Here is an 18,788-nt window from a genome sequence, read left to right on the forward strand (position 1 = left end):
TGCGAGTCATTTCCATCTATATGAATAGCAGCAATTTGCTTTACGATTGATAGACATGTTTGTCAATATTACTGAATTGTGGATCACATACTAACTGGTTGTTGTTCTTATTACGTTTTATTAACGCAATATTCTAGGAACCCTTCCATGTCCCATGCTTATGACACAATAATATTGCCGTAGGACATCCCAATTACAAATTTGGTGATTAGCATATGACCCCTATCTACGAAATCAAAGGTCAAAATCTCAACCAATGGCGTCATAGATATCGTGTGAACCGTTCCACAAAAGGAAAATACTAACGAATATTATCGACTCCACGACCAAGTTACACGGTATAGGTAGTTTCATATTGTTTTACACTGTAGTAACTATTTCATGCATTTTGTATCAATAAGTGACACTTAGATTGTATTTATGAGTATTTGTTTCGTCGGGTATCTGTGATTTCTTGTCGACAAAGTTTCAAATGTTGTTTAGTTTCGGAGGTGGGCACCATTCGCATGTCCGATGTAGTGTGTGAGAGTAACCTCCCTTGAACCACGGATAATGCGCTTTCCCCACAACAATTATAGCCTGCATCGTGGGAAAATGTCCTCAAACTGCACCTCAGCAACCACCTTCCAAATGTTATATCCTGCAAAATGAATATTTCCTTGACCCGATCCCGTTAGTCGCCTCTTACGACAAGCATGGGTTACTGAAGATCAATTCTAACCCAGACCTTCCCGGGTCTGGAGCCAAAGATGACTAAGCTGCATGTAAGAATGACTCATAACATGTTTGTTTTTATGGACATTTATTTTGTCATTTTCTCGAACCCTCTGCAGATAACTCGATCATTTTTCAATGAGTCCCCATGATTTCGAAACAACGAGGTTGGTATATACGTTGTCTGCATATAAGTTGAATGTATCATACAGATGTGACAGTTTAGTCCTCTTCCTTGCAGCTATTGCAGAATCGTCAGCCACAGAAGTGAAGTGCTATTAGCGAGGAAGACAATGATTGTACTATGAAACTAATCCATACCTGTAAGGGTCACACTACATTTCCCACTAGTGAGTGAGTAAAATGACAGACAACGTTTCACACTCCTGTGGGAGTAAACTGGCATGGAACTTTCGTCAGTGGGGATAAATTGACAGAACAGAAAAAAATCGCTTAAATGTTTTTGGCTTGGGCAAATGTCGAATAAACTTAGAAATTTCATTATATTTGTATGCATATTATATGTGAGTGAGTTATTATTTAACGTCACATAGGCAATATCTCAGCCATATAGTGAGTGAGTGAGTGAGTGAGTTAGAATTTAACGTTACCTCGGCAATATTTCAGCAGCCATATAGTGACGAAAGCAATTTATACAATAAAATATCAAAACTTTTTAAAGAGTAAAACCGTAAAAATACTAGAATATCACAGATATAAATATAAAACTAGCACGTGAAACTAAAACATGTTATGTCTTTGGCATTTAGAAGTTGTACATTGATGTCTAAGATATTTTTATGGATTAAACTTCTTATTTAATTTCTCTCACGACGTTTCGAGACCATTCCAGGTCCCTTCACCTTGACCTGAATGGACCTGGAATGGTCTCAGAGTCGTGAGAGAAATTAAATAAGAAGTTTAATCCATAAAAATATCTTGGACATAAAACATGTTAATTAAAGAAGACAATACAATGTAAAACACGGGCTATAGATCGCCAACAACTGAAGGTAGATCACCATGCTACCTGCATGGACCCTAGTTGGATTTACACCACCCCTTCAGCCGCTGGCGATGGTAGGGAGATTTAGCCGAAATTTAAAATAACAAACATACAACGATTAAAAGTATGGTTGAGCGAAATTTACTTTGAAAGTTTTTTGGACTTACGTACCCTCTAAGGAGGACAATAATTTTACGATGCTTTAACCCCCTTAGAGGATACGGCCAGTAACAATCGCAGTTGGCAATTTATACTACCATTTATAAAATAACATTTATCTATTTACAAAGCATATTGTTCAAAATTTATCCAATAATTTTATTTCTTTTAAAAAAACAATTATTAAATGATAATTTACATTATAAAAGAATCCTTGATTGTTTTGAAACTAAAATATTTATCCCTTGTGATGGAAAAATGCATATTATATGTACGAATATTTAAGTGAAATAGTTTTCTATTAGATTTGTACATATCTCTGAAAAGTTTCTTTGTTGTAGTGTGAACGGCTGACAGATAAAAGGTGTTTGAAACCTTATGATCCTTTGTATAAGGTTAACAGTGTATGTCAAGTAAAAGAGAAATTTGTTATTTTTGATGTAATGTCTTTTCATGTGTTTCTATCTTGTTATATGGATAAGTTTGAAATTCGATCGACAAGTGGCCGACAAGTGAGTATGCTTGCCGATGGTTTTGGAGAAAATGCCCGCTGTCGATGAAATGATTTGTAGATGTTGCAATAATATTTTAGACCCGTGGAATGCCGCTGCCGATCGAATCTAGCCCTACATAGGTGCTGTTAACGTGGCTGGAATTAATAAACGAATTTAAAAGGTGAGTTTTCGCTGTCTTGGGTGATCCATGATTTTGGCTTGGAATTGCGGAGGTAGCTGTTTTCGGTGAGTCGTGGCGTATAACTTTTGAAATAATGATCCGATTGTGACCATTTACAGCTCATTTTGTAGTCTTTCTAACGCTGTTTCTAAGCGTGACACGCCCCTGTGGTTGAATGATCATGCTCGATTGTACCTCAGACGTTGTGAAATGTAAACACCAAAGGCCGGATCGGCATATTGCTCGACATGGAAGTAAAGTTGACTATTGGGGACGTGAAATCATCCCTTTTGTCATCCAGCCTTGTGAAGGAAATTCCCACCCCATTCCATCTCGTGCGCTGGTTGAACAGCATTAGACGCGCGAGTGCCTAAGCACAAACAGAAAGTAATACTTTAAATTATATCTCTAACAAATCATGTACTTGCATATACATAGCAATGTGTTTAAGAGTATGTATGAAATGATCAATCTAAGTAGTCACATCATTGCGCAGCGTATCAAAGACAATGTATAGGACAGGTTTAGTTGTTTAACACCGCACTCAGCAATATTCCAGCTACATGGTGGCGGTCTGAAAATAATCGAGTCTTAACTAGGCAATCCAGTGATCAATAACATGAACATCGATCTACGCAATTTGGATACGATGACACGTGCCAACCAAGTCAGCGAGCCTGACCACCCGATCCCGACAAGCATTGGTTGCTGAGGACCAATTCTAACCGGATCTTCACGGGTGTGTATATGATAGGACACACCAGGGGAATACAGTGTCATTATATTCGATTTGGTACACAAGACTTTGTAACATGAATAAGTATCGAAAGTACATATACATATACATTAAGTCCATAAGCATTCCATCATCACAGTCACCGAACAATTACATGCAGGATTCGTATGAATAATTGCATGATCAGAAAAAAGCATTGGCACCAAGGTGACAAAATCCCCCCCCGCCGCAAATTATCAAATCAAACTTAAAAAGTAATGAAGTGAAGGTTGTAGTTTAAGATGAAGTTAAATGTCAACAAAAGCATAACCAGTCAACATGCACCTTCTCAAGATGATGCTTTGTGTCAAATATGAAGAAAATCCTGTGATTGGTTCTTGAGATATCTCGCTAACAAGCTAACATGCATGTTAACATGCTGATATCTTCGAAGTGGCGCTGTGACCTTGACAATAAAGTGAAGGTCACCAAACTCTCCTGGACCCTGCGTCTTCCCTAGATGAAGCTTGGTGTAGAATATGAAGACAATTCAGTGAACGGTTCTTGAGATATCTTGCTGACAAGGGTAAAACGTTAAAGTCCCTTTGTGATCTTGAAATAAAGGTCAAGGTCACCAAAACTGACTGGGACCTTTTGCATACTGTGATGAATCTCGGTACCAAACATAAAAAGAATCTAGTCAATGGTTCTTAAGATACTCCAATTCGTACATATGTACGGACGGACGGACGGAGCCTTATACTATACTCAGCAGCAAATAAAACGCCAGTACGAATTCAAAATTAGATAGGCACTGTAATCAAATCATTACAGAAATGGACATAATAAGCGGATCAAAAACATTTTTTGTGTACAATATCATGACACATCAATTCCAAGACATTACGTGAACGTTTGGAGTCCATTCAGACTCTTGACTTCAGTATCTAGTGTGACCACCACGAGCGGCAATAACTGAAGCACAGCGTCTATGCATGGAGTGCACCAATCGATTGATGAAGGCCATTGGCACCTGGAACCACACTCTGAGAAAGGCCTGGCGCAATAAATCGGCTGTGTTCGGCCTTGGTGTGACATTATTCAGTCTCCTATGAATTTCATCCCAAAGATTGGGTTTAAATCAGGACTAAGGGCTGGCCACTGCATAATGTTGACACCGTTCTGCTGTAGGAAGTCCCATGTAGCTCTGGCAGTATGGGCGTTGTCATGCTGGAAAATGCTGTTCCGGTAATGTGCGAAATGTGGTATGACGTGGGGTCTCAGCGCTTGGTCGATGTAGCGCACCGCTGTGATGCCGCCTCCTCTCCCTGGAACAGGGTTCAGGAACACCACAGGACCCACTCTCTGGTTCAGGCCTATTCCATCCCATACCATGATGCTTACACCTCCCCATGAGTCTCTTTCCATAATACATTGGCCTGAGTAACGCTGGCAACGTCGTCGCCACATTCTTGTTCTGTCATCTGCAGTTGATGCCCAGTACCGACACTCATCTGTGAACAGAACAGTTCTCCATTGCCTGTATCGCCAGTTTTGGTGTTGTAGGGCAAACTGTAGACGTTCACGCCGATGACGAGGGGTGAGGAAAGGTCCACAGTAAGGTCTACGGCAATGGAGGTTCCCGCTGTTAATACGTCGGCGTACTGTATCAGTACTGATTGGTCTTCCGTGTGTTCCCACTGTCTGGCGTGCTGTTTCGGATGCCTGCATGAAGGGATTCTGTACATGCTGTCGAACAACATGGCGGTCTTGTCGTCTTGTGGTCACCCTTGGTCTGCCAGTGCGGGACGATCATTTGTGGTGTTGGACGTTTTCAATAATGTCACAATCGCATTCAGTGATGGCAAGACAAAGTGGTATCAATCTTCAAAGCAAGTAATAATTCAAAGTCAAGGGCTATTCCTCAGAAAATCACCGGGCAGAGGGACGATATTGAAGTAATGCCCCCTAATCGACGGGGCATCGGGATATGACAAGAGTGAGTGAGTGAGTGAGTGAGTGAGTGAGTGAGTGAGTGAGTGAGTGAGTGAGTGAGTGAGTGAGTGAGTGAGTGAGTGAGTGAGTGAGTGAGTGAGTGAGTGAGTGATTATTTAACGGGGCATCGGGATATGACAAGAGTGAGTGAGTGAGTGAGTGAGTGAGTGAGTGAGTGATTATTTAACGTCACATCGGCAATATTTCAGCCATATCGTGACGAGAACACTTGACATTGAAATAGAATATATAGAGAGATTATAAAACCTGCCGACAAAGGACAGTAAAAGACAGTATCACAGATATACATGTAAAACTAGTAATTGAATCTAAAACATTTTAACTATAGAGGACAACACAATATAAAAATGGGCTATAGATCGCCAACAACTGAAGGTAGATCACCATACTAGGAGCCATGGGGACTTACAGTACATTAGCTTCCTGCATGGACCCTAGCTGGATTTACACCATCCCTTCAGCCGTTAGCAATTTAGCAAATCTAGCCATACATTAAAAGAACAGGTATTCTACGATTAAAAAGTGGAACGTTTTAATTTACTTCGAATTTTTTGGGACTTACATACCCTCTCAGGAGGACAATAATTGTACAGTACTTTAACCCCCCTCGAGGATACAGCCACTAACAATCTTAGTTACTAATTAAAATCTTAAATTCCAATCTTAAAATATTTATGTATTTACAAATCATTTAACAAATCTAATTCTTTTAAAAATGCAATAATTAAATAAGAACTGATATTATTAAAAAGATCCTTCATAGTTCGTGATTTAAAATATTTATCCCTTGTGATGGAATATTCAACACAGTCAAGCAAGACATGCTTGACCGTGATTCTTTCATCACAAGGGATACAAAATGGAGGATCCTCACCTTTCAATAGGTATTCATGAGTATATCTTGTGTGGCCAATACGACATCGTCGTATGATGACCTCTTCAAATCTGGACTGACAACCCAAGTAAGTGCAACCGATATAGGGTTTTATTTCATGTAATTTATTGATACCTACTTGGGTGTCCCACTTCTTCTGCATCAGATCACGGATGTAAGTTACTGCCTCGCTAGAACAATAGAGTGACGTCACCTGAGGTTTATAAGTAGTCATGACGTGTCACAGACGGGTTTCGTACGGTATCCATCTGATGTAGTCAGCGTTTCCGTAGTTTTGGGGATCCTTTTTAAAATTCTTGAGTGGTTGCAATGACATGCGTCGACCTATTACTATAATTATAGGTGTTGCTCTATGGAATCGTTGTTCCTTTATAGCTACAGCGTATAATTATTACCCAAGGAAACTAAAGATAGAAGACGAATAAAGTCTTATTGGCAGATGTCGTTTCAGTAACATATAATATCAAGTTATCTATCCTTATATGTTATGGGGTACATTCTTGTAGTCTGGTCTTTCCAAGTAATGTTCAGAAAGATAAGTGAGAATGAAGGGAGTCCATGACATAACATATGTATGGTATGTCTAACATTATGAGTTTTTTTTATCACCAGCCCAAATGAACACATAAACTGTTCAACAGTCCCGCCTTTTGCTTCTCCAGATTTTATCCTTAAGTGGGTCATAAGTCAAGGTGACTATGGCATAATATGTGTCTACGTTGGAGTTGCTAATATTTGCTACAACAACATACCTTTATGGATTAATCTCAATAGTATCCTTCTTAAAGACTAACTTGATTACTTTTACACTTGATGATTTGGCTTGTGACAACAAAATAATCAATAATTCATAGATCCTGTAGCCCTAGGTGTCGGCACACGGTAAGCACCTAGAAAAGGTTATATTCACAACTCAAAGATCAAAGTTATTTTTATAATTAATCACTCGACAAACATCATCTGCTTGATGTGGCTGAAGCAAATAGTGATGTGACAGCAATTTGGATCCACATACATAGTAACATAAAACTGCAGCCAGGTAGGTTTCAGAAAAGTGCAGGCAGCTTGATCTCCTAATCAGAAAGCGTAGTAGTAGCAGCAGCAGAAGTAGTAATGCGGAATGCGTTTTCTGAAAGGGAAGGTTATGAAATCCGATCCTTATATGTCAATAACTTTGGAATCGGATAATCTACAACCATGTAGAACCATGGGACCTAAACCATAAGCAATATGAATATGTGCTTTTTCAGAAATTGGAATTGGCACGGTACAAACCGGAAGTGTTATGGACTAACTTTTCCCCCTTTTAACGGCATACATTTTGTGTTGCCCTGACCGGAAACATGGTAATCCGGGTCATGAAGCGTTTCTTTCAGTGCTTTGAAGACCACCGACAGAAGAATGTGAGTGTGATTATACGTATGATAATAATGTTAATGTAGGAAATCATTGCAGGTGTACTTAGTGGAACGTGTCTCCAAAACACACCCTGTGGAGCGTGTCAAGAAGCAAAACCACGAATTCTCTCAACTATACTTTGTGGACCTGGCAGATGTCGGTATTTAATCTGTACGGGTTACAATGTTCAATCATTTTTCTGCCACTTAAGCACAAAGAAGATTATTAGATGGTCAGAGATGGCAAATTATCACTTTGCATAACTCTGGCATGCCCATGGAGAACAATGAGATGAAAGATCGCGGACCACCAAGGGTAGTTAGATAGTGCGGACAGAGTACTATTGAGGCTCCCTCGACGACAGCCATTCGCCACAAGGACTGTTCTGAAGCAACACCGGTTGTCGCCGGGTCTCTACGAGAACAGTCCGTATTCTCTTAAAAGCCGGGGGTCAAACCTTCGAGGGTCGATCAAAAAGTACGTAGCCTAAATATATTCTCGATGTCCAATGTTTGAAAAGCTTCCATTTTATGTTGAAGGAATCGTTAGCAAAGCCATATCCAAAAGTGTGTGAGTGAGTTAACGTTTAACGTCACACCGGCAATATTTCAGCCATATCGTGACGAGCCATATCCAAAATGTATGGATAATGTGGTTAACCACTTTAACAACTGATAGTAATTTCAAATTGCTTTTGTATGAACTTTAATATCTAAGTGTGATTCTAGGGGACTTCTATCAATCTCAAACACTCAAAATATTTCTTGCATATTTTGTTTCCTGAAGTTTTTGATGCATTTATTGTAGATTTTGGGGGTTTGGAGGGTACTAAGATAAAAGGTGAAAACAAATGGTGATCATGAGACTGTAACATAGCCAAACAAAATTGCTTGAGCTTCACAGATAATATGTAGAAAAATAAAACATAAAAATAACTGCATTTGTATCGTTTTCTTGGCGATTCTACATACTTTTTGATCGCCCCTCGTATACACAGATGGGGTGTGGCCTCGTTGCCATGTCAAAGATGTCTTTCGATGTAAAGCAATGCAGTATTCAAGTACATTCCATGAAATATCACAAAATTGACTTGCCGGTTCGTGATAAAATTAAGCCATAGTGTAAAGAAGTATGTTATGAAGGTTCACAGGCTGTGAAATTGATCCCCCCTTTTTCCCTGACCCCAAGCTGTGCAGTGTTAGGGCTGTACACTTATTTGATGCTGACATCACCATGTTGAAGATTTTATTTTCAGAAAATAAGTAAAAGTTGAAAATTCATATACGCTAATCAAATTAAGCTCTTTAGTCATCAAAATATGTAGTGAAAGGTTTGTCTAAAGCACATGTTTCTTCTGGTAGTAAATTCCAAGGTTAACCTTTGACATCGCCAAGCTCTTGCGAGGCACCACAGCCGTTACAGTCATGTCACTCATGGGCATATAACATCTACACTGCTGGGAGACTAATTGGAAACCCATGCGGTTTTTCATGTTTGTACCCCGGCTTTTAAATAAAGAAGGGTACAACTCCAGAAGGGTCATCAAACGTCCTCTACTGAACGATCATCACCAACTGCCACAATTGGCTTAATGTTTACCATGGCAACGCTGGAATCTCAACACCTGGCGAAGAATACATTGGTCGGATGAAAGCCCATTCCTTCTCCATGTGAAAGACGCTTGAGAGTTTGGAGGCAGCGAAATACAGCAATTTCAACACAAAATGCAAGTTCCGTCATGATGCCTTTCATGACCGTAAACTTGAGTAGGTGACGATACGAGGTGATTTGACGGGTGATCAGTATATCCAGTAAGTGCTGTATCCAATTGTTGTTGCCCATTTTGATAATCATCTTCTTGCCATAAGACCTGAATTTATGGATTACAACGCTAGGCCAGACCATTCTCAGGAAGTGACAGCTTTCATTCAGCATAATGACTCGCCATTCAGATAACCGCAATGCGTCTGGGCCTGAAGCCACTGGAGCCCATTAACGAGGGCCATCAAAGCGTTTGAGCCTAAAACATTTAGAGTCAGACCATCGATGCAATCCCCATTTACTTTTCAACATTATCGTCTTGTAAGTCGATTCACTTGGTCCATCTTGTCTGCCAGACATGAGTGCCTTGCCTATAGAAGTACTTTTAGGAAACAAGTGGTAGTCACTTGGTGCCAGGTCTGGAGAATAGGATGGGTGAGGTAGGATTTCAAATCCACATTCTTCGACAGCAGACTGGACTGGAGCATTGTCGCTTCTCTTTGATGGACTGCCTCACTTTCCTCAGTAGGGTACCATAATATTCCCCATTCACCGTAGTTCCTCGTGGAAGGTAATCTATATGGATGAAGCCTAGGCTATGCCAAAATATGGGGTCATAACCTTTGCTGGTCGATCTGGATGAGTTAAACTACTTGGACGGAGGCGACTTGGCGTGCTTCCACTCCATGGACTAATGAAACCAAAATGAAAAATATCTGGGTTTTGTTTATATCCTGTTCTCATGGCATTACTTATGGTGACCCTCGTGAGCTTCATCTTGCTGGTGAGCATTATTGGGACCCATCTTGCGCAAACCTTAGACATGTGGAGATGTTCATGCATGATGGTTAGAACTGATACATATGAGATGCCTCTTGTCTGCTCTAACTCATTGATTGAGATTCGACGGTTGCTCATTACCAGGGTGTGTACCTGGTCAATGTTTTCCGGGCTAGTATTGGTTGTGGGCCGACCAGAAATGGGGTCATCTTCAAGACCCTCTCTACCGCACTGGAATTCCCTCACCCATCGGTTGATGATTGCAGATGATGGGCAAGACTTCTCATATACTGCTGTCTTCAATGTGCTTCGCCGGGTGACCCTCGAGGACCAAACACTTTATGACTGCTCTGTACTCAAGCTTATCCATTTCTACAGTTTCAATGTGATTAGATGTCACGTGACCGGGAACTAGCGACACGTGCATGTCAGTGTTACGTTTATGTGAATGATATCAACCATTCTTCAATATCATACAGATATTTTATCATGCACATATCAGAAGTATTTTAGGCTCAGAACCTTTTGATAGCCCGTCGTAAGACTTTATCTGTGTACCGCCTGTTCAAAATCCTCGTGAGTTGGAACAGCTTTGCACCAAGAATAGCGACAGTTTCGTCTGCAACGGATACGTTGACTGACTGGAAATGTTCACCGTACAGTATAGTTATCCAGCACATGGCGGGTACACTAGATATTGATTGTACAACGTTCCCAGGTTACAATTAAACGTTCTCGTCTCATCACATTGCAGCTATATTCTAATTTTGTATTTCCTCTTTTGTCATGTAGATATGAGTTCCCCTGTGTACAGATTCAGATTCATTTTTATTCAGTATTTCGGGCCTAAAGGCCTATAGTACAAATACACTTGATACAATTAAATGCACGTGGTGGTGGTGACATTTCTTGCATTAAAGACATGTTTTAAATAAATTGCAATAGATTTGATAATATCAATATTCTTAGAATTTAACAGACTGGGCCTCCTTTCACAAAGCACTAAGGTGATCGTAAGTCACTTAGGTAACCTTAGTGCAATGTTAAAGAATGGGAGTTAAGGTTGACCTTAGTAAAGGTTGCTTTGTGAAAGGAGCCCCAGGACAATATTTGTTTATCTCTTACAGGTGCTGATATAAATGATAAATACTTACTTTGTAAATCTGAATACTTGGTACACACAAATAATACATGAAATTCACTTTCAATATTACCTGTATTACAATTTTTACGGATAGATTCATTTATTTCATTGAAAGCTCTACTGGGTTTGCGTAAATAGTGAATTCTAAAATCATGAAAACCAATTCTAAATTTACACAACGCCCGTATTAACGATCTGTCTTGTAGCTTCATAATATAAAACTCCGGTTTTAACAAATATTTATGAGAAGAATAGTGTTCTTAAAAACAAGAATTAATTATAGACATAGGCCATTCTTCGAAGAAAATGTCCTGAAGACGTTGCTTAAGAACATATACAAAATTACATTCACTTCCAACTGTTTGTGAAACCCACACATGAGAAAATCCAGTCGAAAAAAGTAACTGTCTAACCTCTGATGCCCAATTAAGCTTGTCAATATCATCTTGCAGCTTTAGGAAAGTTTAACTTTGCCTAGGGTACCTATAAGAATCCATTTTTAATAATTTCAGCCAAAATTTTATTACTCTTAATCTGGTGAGTACACATATGTTGCAACGACCAGTTTCCCCTAATATAGCCTTATTTGAAGCATATTTTCCCAAATTTAGGAAGTTTTAAAATATGATGCATGAACCTTTTCTATACAGTGAGAATATTTAGTTCCCCAAATTTCGGACCCATATAAAAGAATCGGTAAAATCGTATAATCAAAGATGGTACAAGCAGTTTTGAAAGAAATAAGAGGATTCTTTTTGAATAACTGGTATACAGATTGCATAGCCTTTGATGCTTGAACAGATAGACTTTTACATGCTGTCGACCAATTTAGTCTGGATGAGAATATAAACCCAAATATTTATAATGCGAAACACATTTCAGCTTTGTATTACCATAATACCATGCCTCATCCTTTTTTAACACACCTCCATTTCTGAACACAATAATATTAGTTTTCTCCATATTAACACTCAAACCCCAAGTAATACAAAATTGATGCAAAACAGTAAATTGTTGCTGTAAACCACTGACTGTATAAGAAAACATATTTACATCGTCAGCAAATAGTAACATCATAATATCATCAATGTCTTGAGATATAAACACACCATGTTTACAGGATTTATATATTTCTGCAGCAAGTTCATTTATAAAAAAAGATGAAAGAATTGGGCTTACAATGCAGCCTTGACTTACTCCAGAACTTGTTGAGAAGATATCAGTTTTACAGTTACCAATCTTTACACAAGATTTTACAGATGAATACATATTATGAAGAAGATTGTATAATTGACCATGGCAACCCGACTTGAGTAACAAATATAGAAGTTTGGCTCTATCGACATAGTCGAATGCCTTTTTAAAATCTATGAAAGCACAGAAGAATCGCCCCTTAGGCTTTGAAAGATATTTGGATCATAAAGTCTGAAGGGTAAATATATTATCTGTAGTAGCATATTCGTGCCTGAAACAAGCTTGTGCTTCTGTTAAAATATCATTCAAGTCTATCCCCAGACGGAGGCGTTTATCCAGTATTGATGTAAATATTTTCCCTGAAACATTTAGGAGTGATATCCCTCTATAGTTGTTTGGATCGGTTGCACAACCTGACTTTAATAGAGGTATGGTTAGTGCAGAGTTCCAGGAATCTGGAAATATTCCAGAGGCTAATACTGAGTTAAATAGTGGCTTGAGGAAGGCAAGTAACGTCGATTGTCCAGTCTTGAAAAATTCTGGAGGAATTCCATCTTCACCAGGGGATTTACCAGTTTTCAGTTTCTTAATAGCCTCTGTGATTTCAGGTTCAGAAATATTATCAGACAACAATTGATCTATACCTGAGAAGTTCACACACTCATCACAATAATGGTTAGTTATGAAATGAGAAACATGTTGATCAAAGTCGCCATCTGCTTGCAGTTTAGATGGGTTTAAGAGATCCTTAAAATGTAACTGTAGAGTATCTGATGTTATTGGACATCCTTTGTTTTTATTCCGTAGTGAGCTGTTTAAACTGTTCCAAAATGTTTTACAGTCACCATACTTAGCAGCTCGACACAGATCGTCTGCTAAACGTTTTTCCAAATTGTCCCTTTTCATAACACATATTTTGTTTTAATTTAGCTTTAGACTCCACATACTTATCAAGGTTTTCCTTACACTCACATCTTCAAAATAAGTTCAAACTTCTGTATTTCTCTTTTTTAAGTTCCGCACATTCATTATCAAACCATAATGGTTGTGTTCTAGTACTCTTCATTTCTGGCACACAAAATTCCCCGGCTGCACATGCACATGTAATAAGAAAATCATTCAGTTTTAATACAGCAAGATTTATATCCGTCTGTAACATAGCAAGAAAAGTCGTCCTGTGCACTAGGTGATCGCAGAAGTTCTTTGTAAGTAGATGAAGCTGGTTCTGGTAACCTATATCTGGGAACAATAGTTAGATTTGTACTACTTTTGGGTGCTGAAACGTCATTGAATACTGTCGATAGAGTACACAATACCGGCATATGGTCAGATTCAACACGGTCACATATCTTTAGATCTACAACCTTGTGGAATAATTGACTAGAGACTAGGAAATAGTCTACTATACATGTTCCCATATGAGAAATAAATGTGAGTTTACTGGGTGTGTCAGACTCAGTACGTCCATTTACTATATGTACATTAAATAATTTACGGAGGGCCAATAGCTGTGTTCCGTATACGTTTATATCCGAATCATAGGATTATCTGGGTACACTGAAAGAGTCAGCTTTGTAATCATCTGGTAGAGGTAGGTATTCTGGGTTGTCATCAGTAATGAAGTCGTCCATGTTACTTGTCCGAGCGTTGTAGTCGCCACTAAGTATAAATAGAGAAGCGTCACTAAAACCGTTGCTTATTCTGGAGAGTTTTTTCTCAATGAAGTCAATACCGTTTTCCTCTGCACCATTATAGAATGGTGATTTGTGAGGGTGGACATATAGAAATCCAAGGAAAATATGTTCAACAGTAGAATCAGTGAGAACTTTTAGGAACACACAGTTTTGCCACTTGTCATAGACCCTTATACATGATGATGCTAACTATTTTTTAACACACACAACAATACCACCAGAATGTCTACCATACTTTGATAGCTTAATAGGATCACAGATAAAACATTTATAATCAGTAAACAGTGCATGTATATCAATTGGATCAATACACCAATCGCGGTTCTGAACACGCCTCTGGTTTATATGAAATTGTCGAAATTTAACTTCAGTTTCTTCCCAAGTTTCACCTCTTTTGTCATCTAGTCCATGTATTAATAAATTGTTGCGTCATGATTGTGGGGGCGGTGGGGTAGTCTAGTGGTTAAAGCGTTGGCTCGTCACGCCGAAAACCCGGGTTCGAATCCCCACATGGGTACAATGAGTGAAGCCCATTTCTGGTGTCCCCCGCCGTGATATTGCTGGAATATTGCTAAAAGCGGCGTAAAACCAAACTCAGTCAGTCAGTGCCTCCATGTTGTCCACCTTTCTGTCCATAGCCTGTATCTGTGACTTGAGATTTGCGTACTCATCTTCGAGCGACGACAGTTTGTTATTGTAGTCAATTGTTAACGACTCCAGCTTCCGGTCAAGGGAGGTAAGTTGCGCCTGGATAGCCGACAGCGTTTTAGCGAGGTCGCAGAGTGTTAACGCATCATCAGTTACCATTTCTCCTGGTATATTTTTCGTCGAGAGCCGTGTTTGGATCTGAGTAGAGTCTGTAACCTTTTTAGGCGGAACTGGATTTGTTTACACATCTCCAGCTATCGCCAGCAACGTAAATGACAGAATAGCGAGTCTCAGGCAGAGACGTATACCACCCGGCGTCCTTATAACACGGTTTATCAGGGTGCCCCGTCTCACTCGGGGAGAGAATGTTCCAATTCTCGCTCTCCATGCTTCAATGGATATAGACGTGATGCTGCCAGGGAAGTACACTACCTTATGCACAACAGGGATTTGGTTTTCCTAAGGAGTGATACTTCTTTCACCTCATTTTCACCATTTAATGCGAGAGCGATTTCGTGCGTGCCGCCCTCATTGACACCACTCACGTGATCTCTTCCCCTGTGTACTTCAAACACTGATGTATCTCCTGAAGGAACTGTGTGTGAGTGCTGTTCACTGTGCATGATAGGAAAGGTAAAAAACATTTACGTTAAGTAATTGGGCACACTTTACAGAACCCATGGTTGGAATCTTTTAATTATTGTTAATGTGCTTGAACTGTAAATTTGGCTAGTGGATAATAATTGACAGTTGAAGACTTGTATTGGGTTCTTTTATTACGATCGGGACTACCCCAATCTGCGTGCCCGGATTTTTAATCGTATTCGGGCCTTCACAACTAATGTTGACCAACTCATGCCGTATTTGTAAGAACACTGAATTTGACTTGACTTGTTTGCTCTATCCTCTGGTCATTCATTGTGTGGGATAAGACCGAGGCCGACAGATGGTCTTTAGCAAACAAGATGAGGGTCCTATTCCACACAATGGCTTGCAATCAGGGATAGGGCAAACAACTGAAAGCAATTTCAGTATTCTTACAAATACGGTATTAGTTGACATTAGTCGTGGACACGGTAATCAAAATTAATGATGAGCGGACAGAAAAAGTCCCAAAGTAAGATTTATAAAACCAGTGGCATATAATGAGCTTGCAGATTGAGGGGTAGTCCCCATCGTTGATATTTTCCCGTACGTCAACCACTATAACCCCTATTATCATCGTTTAGGGGACTGTTTCCTCTTTCATTTTTACCGTATATACTATTACGATGTTTTGTTTTACATTTTTGTAAAAGCTTTTGTGATTACGTACAAAAGTATTAACTTCTGCAATGGTGAGTGTCCTTGCCACGATATGTAAAAGCGACCATAGCCACGAGTGGGTTTAGTTTTACGCCGCACTCAGCAATATTCCAGCTATATGGTGGCGGTCTGTAAATAATCGAGTCTGGACCAGACAATCCAGTGACCACCAGCACGAGCATCGATCTGCGCAATTGTGAACCGATGACATGTGTCCACCTAGCCAGCGAGCCTGACCACCCGATCCCGTTAATCGCCTCATACAACTAGCATGGGTTACTGAAGATGAATTCTAGCCCGGACCTTTACGGGTCCATGGTCACGAACAGAGAGCGGGCTTGTTGTGTGATCACGCGAAGCCATTATATGAAGCCTCCAGATAGAACGTCTTCGCCTTTGCTGTATGTTCGTTTCAGTTTTCGAAATTGATTGACAGGACTTAAGTGTTACTTATTCTTATGGATACGATATTTGCATTAACGATGTTACGTTCAATCATATTCTGCAACGTTGTACCCACCAGTGAGAACTGCACTTCAACTCAATCCCAATATATTGTCAAGGGATGTAAGAGTCTGCTATGACCTTTAGTACTATCAACTAATGACGCCAGCCATTGTGTCGAAGACGAATTGCTTTTAGCATCCGTCTCATATAGTCAGCTTTTCGGTTATTTATGGGATCCTTTACAAAATTCACAAGTGGTTTTAACGGCAATGCGTTCACTTTTCGACCTATTCTTGTAATTGAGTCCCTAGTATGGTGATCTACCTTCAGTTGTTGGCGATCTATAGCAACTCTTTTTATATTGTATTGTCTTTCATAGTTACATTGTAAGATATTTCAAATTTTCGTACTAGTTTTACAATTATATTTGTGATATTCTAGTTATTTTACTGTCCTTCGCCGACAGGTTTTTATAATGATTTATATTATAACATTATAACTTGTTAATAGTCACGATATGGCTGAAATATTGCCGATGTCACTTAAAATCTTAACTCACTCACTCTTGTAATAGAACGGAGTGTTCTGTGGAAGTGCTTTCAGTTTCAGCTACAGCGTATGGTCATAACCCAAAGAAACTAAAGATAGAAGACGACCAAAGGCGTATTCTCACATGTCGAGTGAGTGAGTGAGATTTTAAGTCAGATCAACGGTATTTCATCCATAGCGTGACTTAATCAAGTTATAGTCCTTTCCAATAAGTTCTTATCTCCCCTTCCATGTGTTATCTCCCTTTATCAAGGACACTTCCGGAGATGTTTTCAGTTAAAAATGGCGTCGATAGCAGAGAAACAAGGCGGGAAAACTCAAGACGTGAATCTGAATTTTGATAAACTGAATGTGCGTGAACTTAAGACCTACTTACGGAATCACGGAGAACACGTTTCAGGGAATAAGTCTGACTTAATTTTGCGTGCCAAAGGTGTACGTGATCTTGGCAAACGATCGATTGAAGATGTCAATACATACGACGTGGTCAGCGTGAGACAAAGACGATTGAGAAGTTTCTGTCACCTCTCGGGGAACTTTTACCAGACCCACTACGCTTGAAAAATGGCTGGGATAGCAGTGTTGAGCTTATGCCATCATTTAGTTCAAGTGATCTGTATAATTATTTGGTTTTGAGCAAGCAGCGGACACTAGACACTGACCCAAACAACGCTAAACGCCAGTTGAAAGCTAAAGTGTACTATGAAGATAGACACGTTCATTCAGTCCGATATCACCACATATCCGCAGACTGTTCTCATTGTTATGTCAATGCCAAAGTGATTCCTTCCATACCAACTCAGAATATGAAACAGAAACCAGATTATGATGTGTGGGTGTCCTTGTCAAAGGTTACAGGCCGGGTACATGCTGCTGGTTGCAACTGCACTGCCGGGTAAGTAGATCTAATAAATTACCGATAATCATATTATCTGGCAGATCTAAAGTATGAATTCCATTTACTGAAAACAAACTATACTTGTGTATATACGATTGTGATGATTGTTCTGGACTTGATTCAACTTTGAATGTACAACCAAATAACGTTTGAGCGTTCGTTGTTGGCATAGGTAATACAGATGTGTTCCATTTATGTGTGCGGGACCGTATCAAAGTAAAGCGTATGCCTACAGTGTATTGTTTTACCTCATTTGATATGGAATTAGGTGGTTTTTTTGTACATTTTCAATTTGACATTCAGTGAACAATTTATCTGTTTCAGTGAAGGAGAATCTTGCAACCATGTCGCTGCTGTCCTGTATGCTTTGGTTGACATCTCAGAAAAGAAACTTGAGGGATTACATGCATCTACTTCACAGGAATGCAAATGGAACCAGCCACGAAAACGTAAATTGAGTCCTGTTAAATCACAAGATATGACATTCACAAAACACAAGTGGATAGAACATAAAAAGACAACAACTATAAGGCAAGATGCTACTAATGCTCCTGATAAATCGATGGTTAAACCCATAAATGTGGACAGATTTGCTCCCAAAACTCTGTGAACATTTTCCACATGCAGGGTGGTTACTGACTCAAGAGTCTGTTGTCAGTATGACTGAGGAATCCCATGTATCAGTACCTCCCCTCCATTCAGTTGATTTCAACTATGCAGACACCTGTGATTTGAAAAATGAAGATTGTATCAGGTATTTTTCAGAGTATTTCAGTGCCTTGTCCATCTC

At 39.4% G+C, this 18,788-nt stretch overlaps 1 protein-coding gene across 1 annotated transcript; it reads left to right on the top strand.

The window, feature by feature from the left end:
• The first annotated feature begins 17,382 nt into the window (after nt 1–17,382).
• Nucleotides 17,383–18,608, top strand: LOC124265274. Its single transcript, XM_046700064.1, has 3 exons — nt 17,383–17,455; nt 17,851–17,995; nt 18,323–18,608. The coding sequence occupies exons 1-3, from the start codon at nt 17,383–17,385 to the stop codon at nt 18,606–18,608; spliced, it is 504 nt and encodes a 167-aa protein (XP_046556020.1).
• The last annotated feature ends 180 nt before the right edge of the window (nt 18,609–18,788 follow it).

Source organism: Haliotis rubra, unplaced genomic scaffold (genome assembly GCF_003918875.1).
Source record: "Haliotis rubra isolate DU_JTF1 unplaced genomic scaffold, ASM391887v1 Scf97, whole genome shotgun sequence".
NCBI classification, from domain to species: Eukaryota; Metazoa; Mollusca; class Gastropoda; order Lepetellida; family Haliotidae; genus Haliotis; species Haliotis rubra.

Bases quoted from the DNA above. Each gene is read 5' to 3' on its own strand.
- LOC124265274 (XM_046700064.1), top strand. From the start codon at position 17,383: ATGGCGTCGATAGCAGAGAAACAAGGCGGGAAAACTCAAGACGTGAAT. The intron at 17,456-17,850 runs GTGAACTTAAGA...ACATATCCGCAG, and splicing joins TTTTGATAAACTGAATGTGC to ACTGTTCTCATTGTTATGTC. The intron at 17,996-18,322 runs GTAAGTAGATCT...TATCTGTTTCAG, and splicing joins GGTTGCAACTGCACTGCCGG to TGAAGGAGAATCTTGCAACC.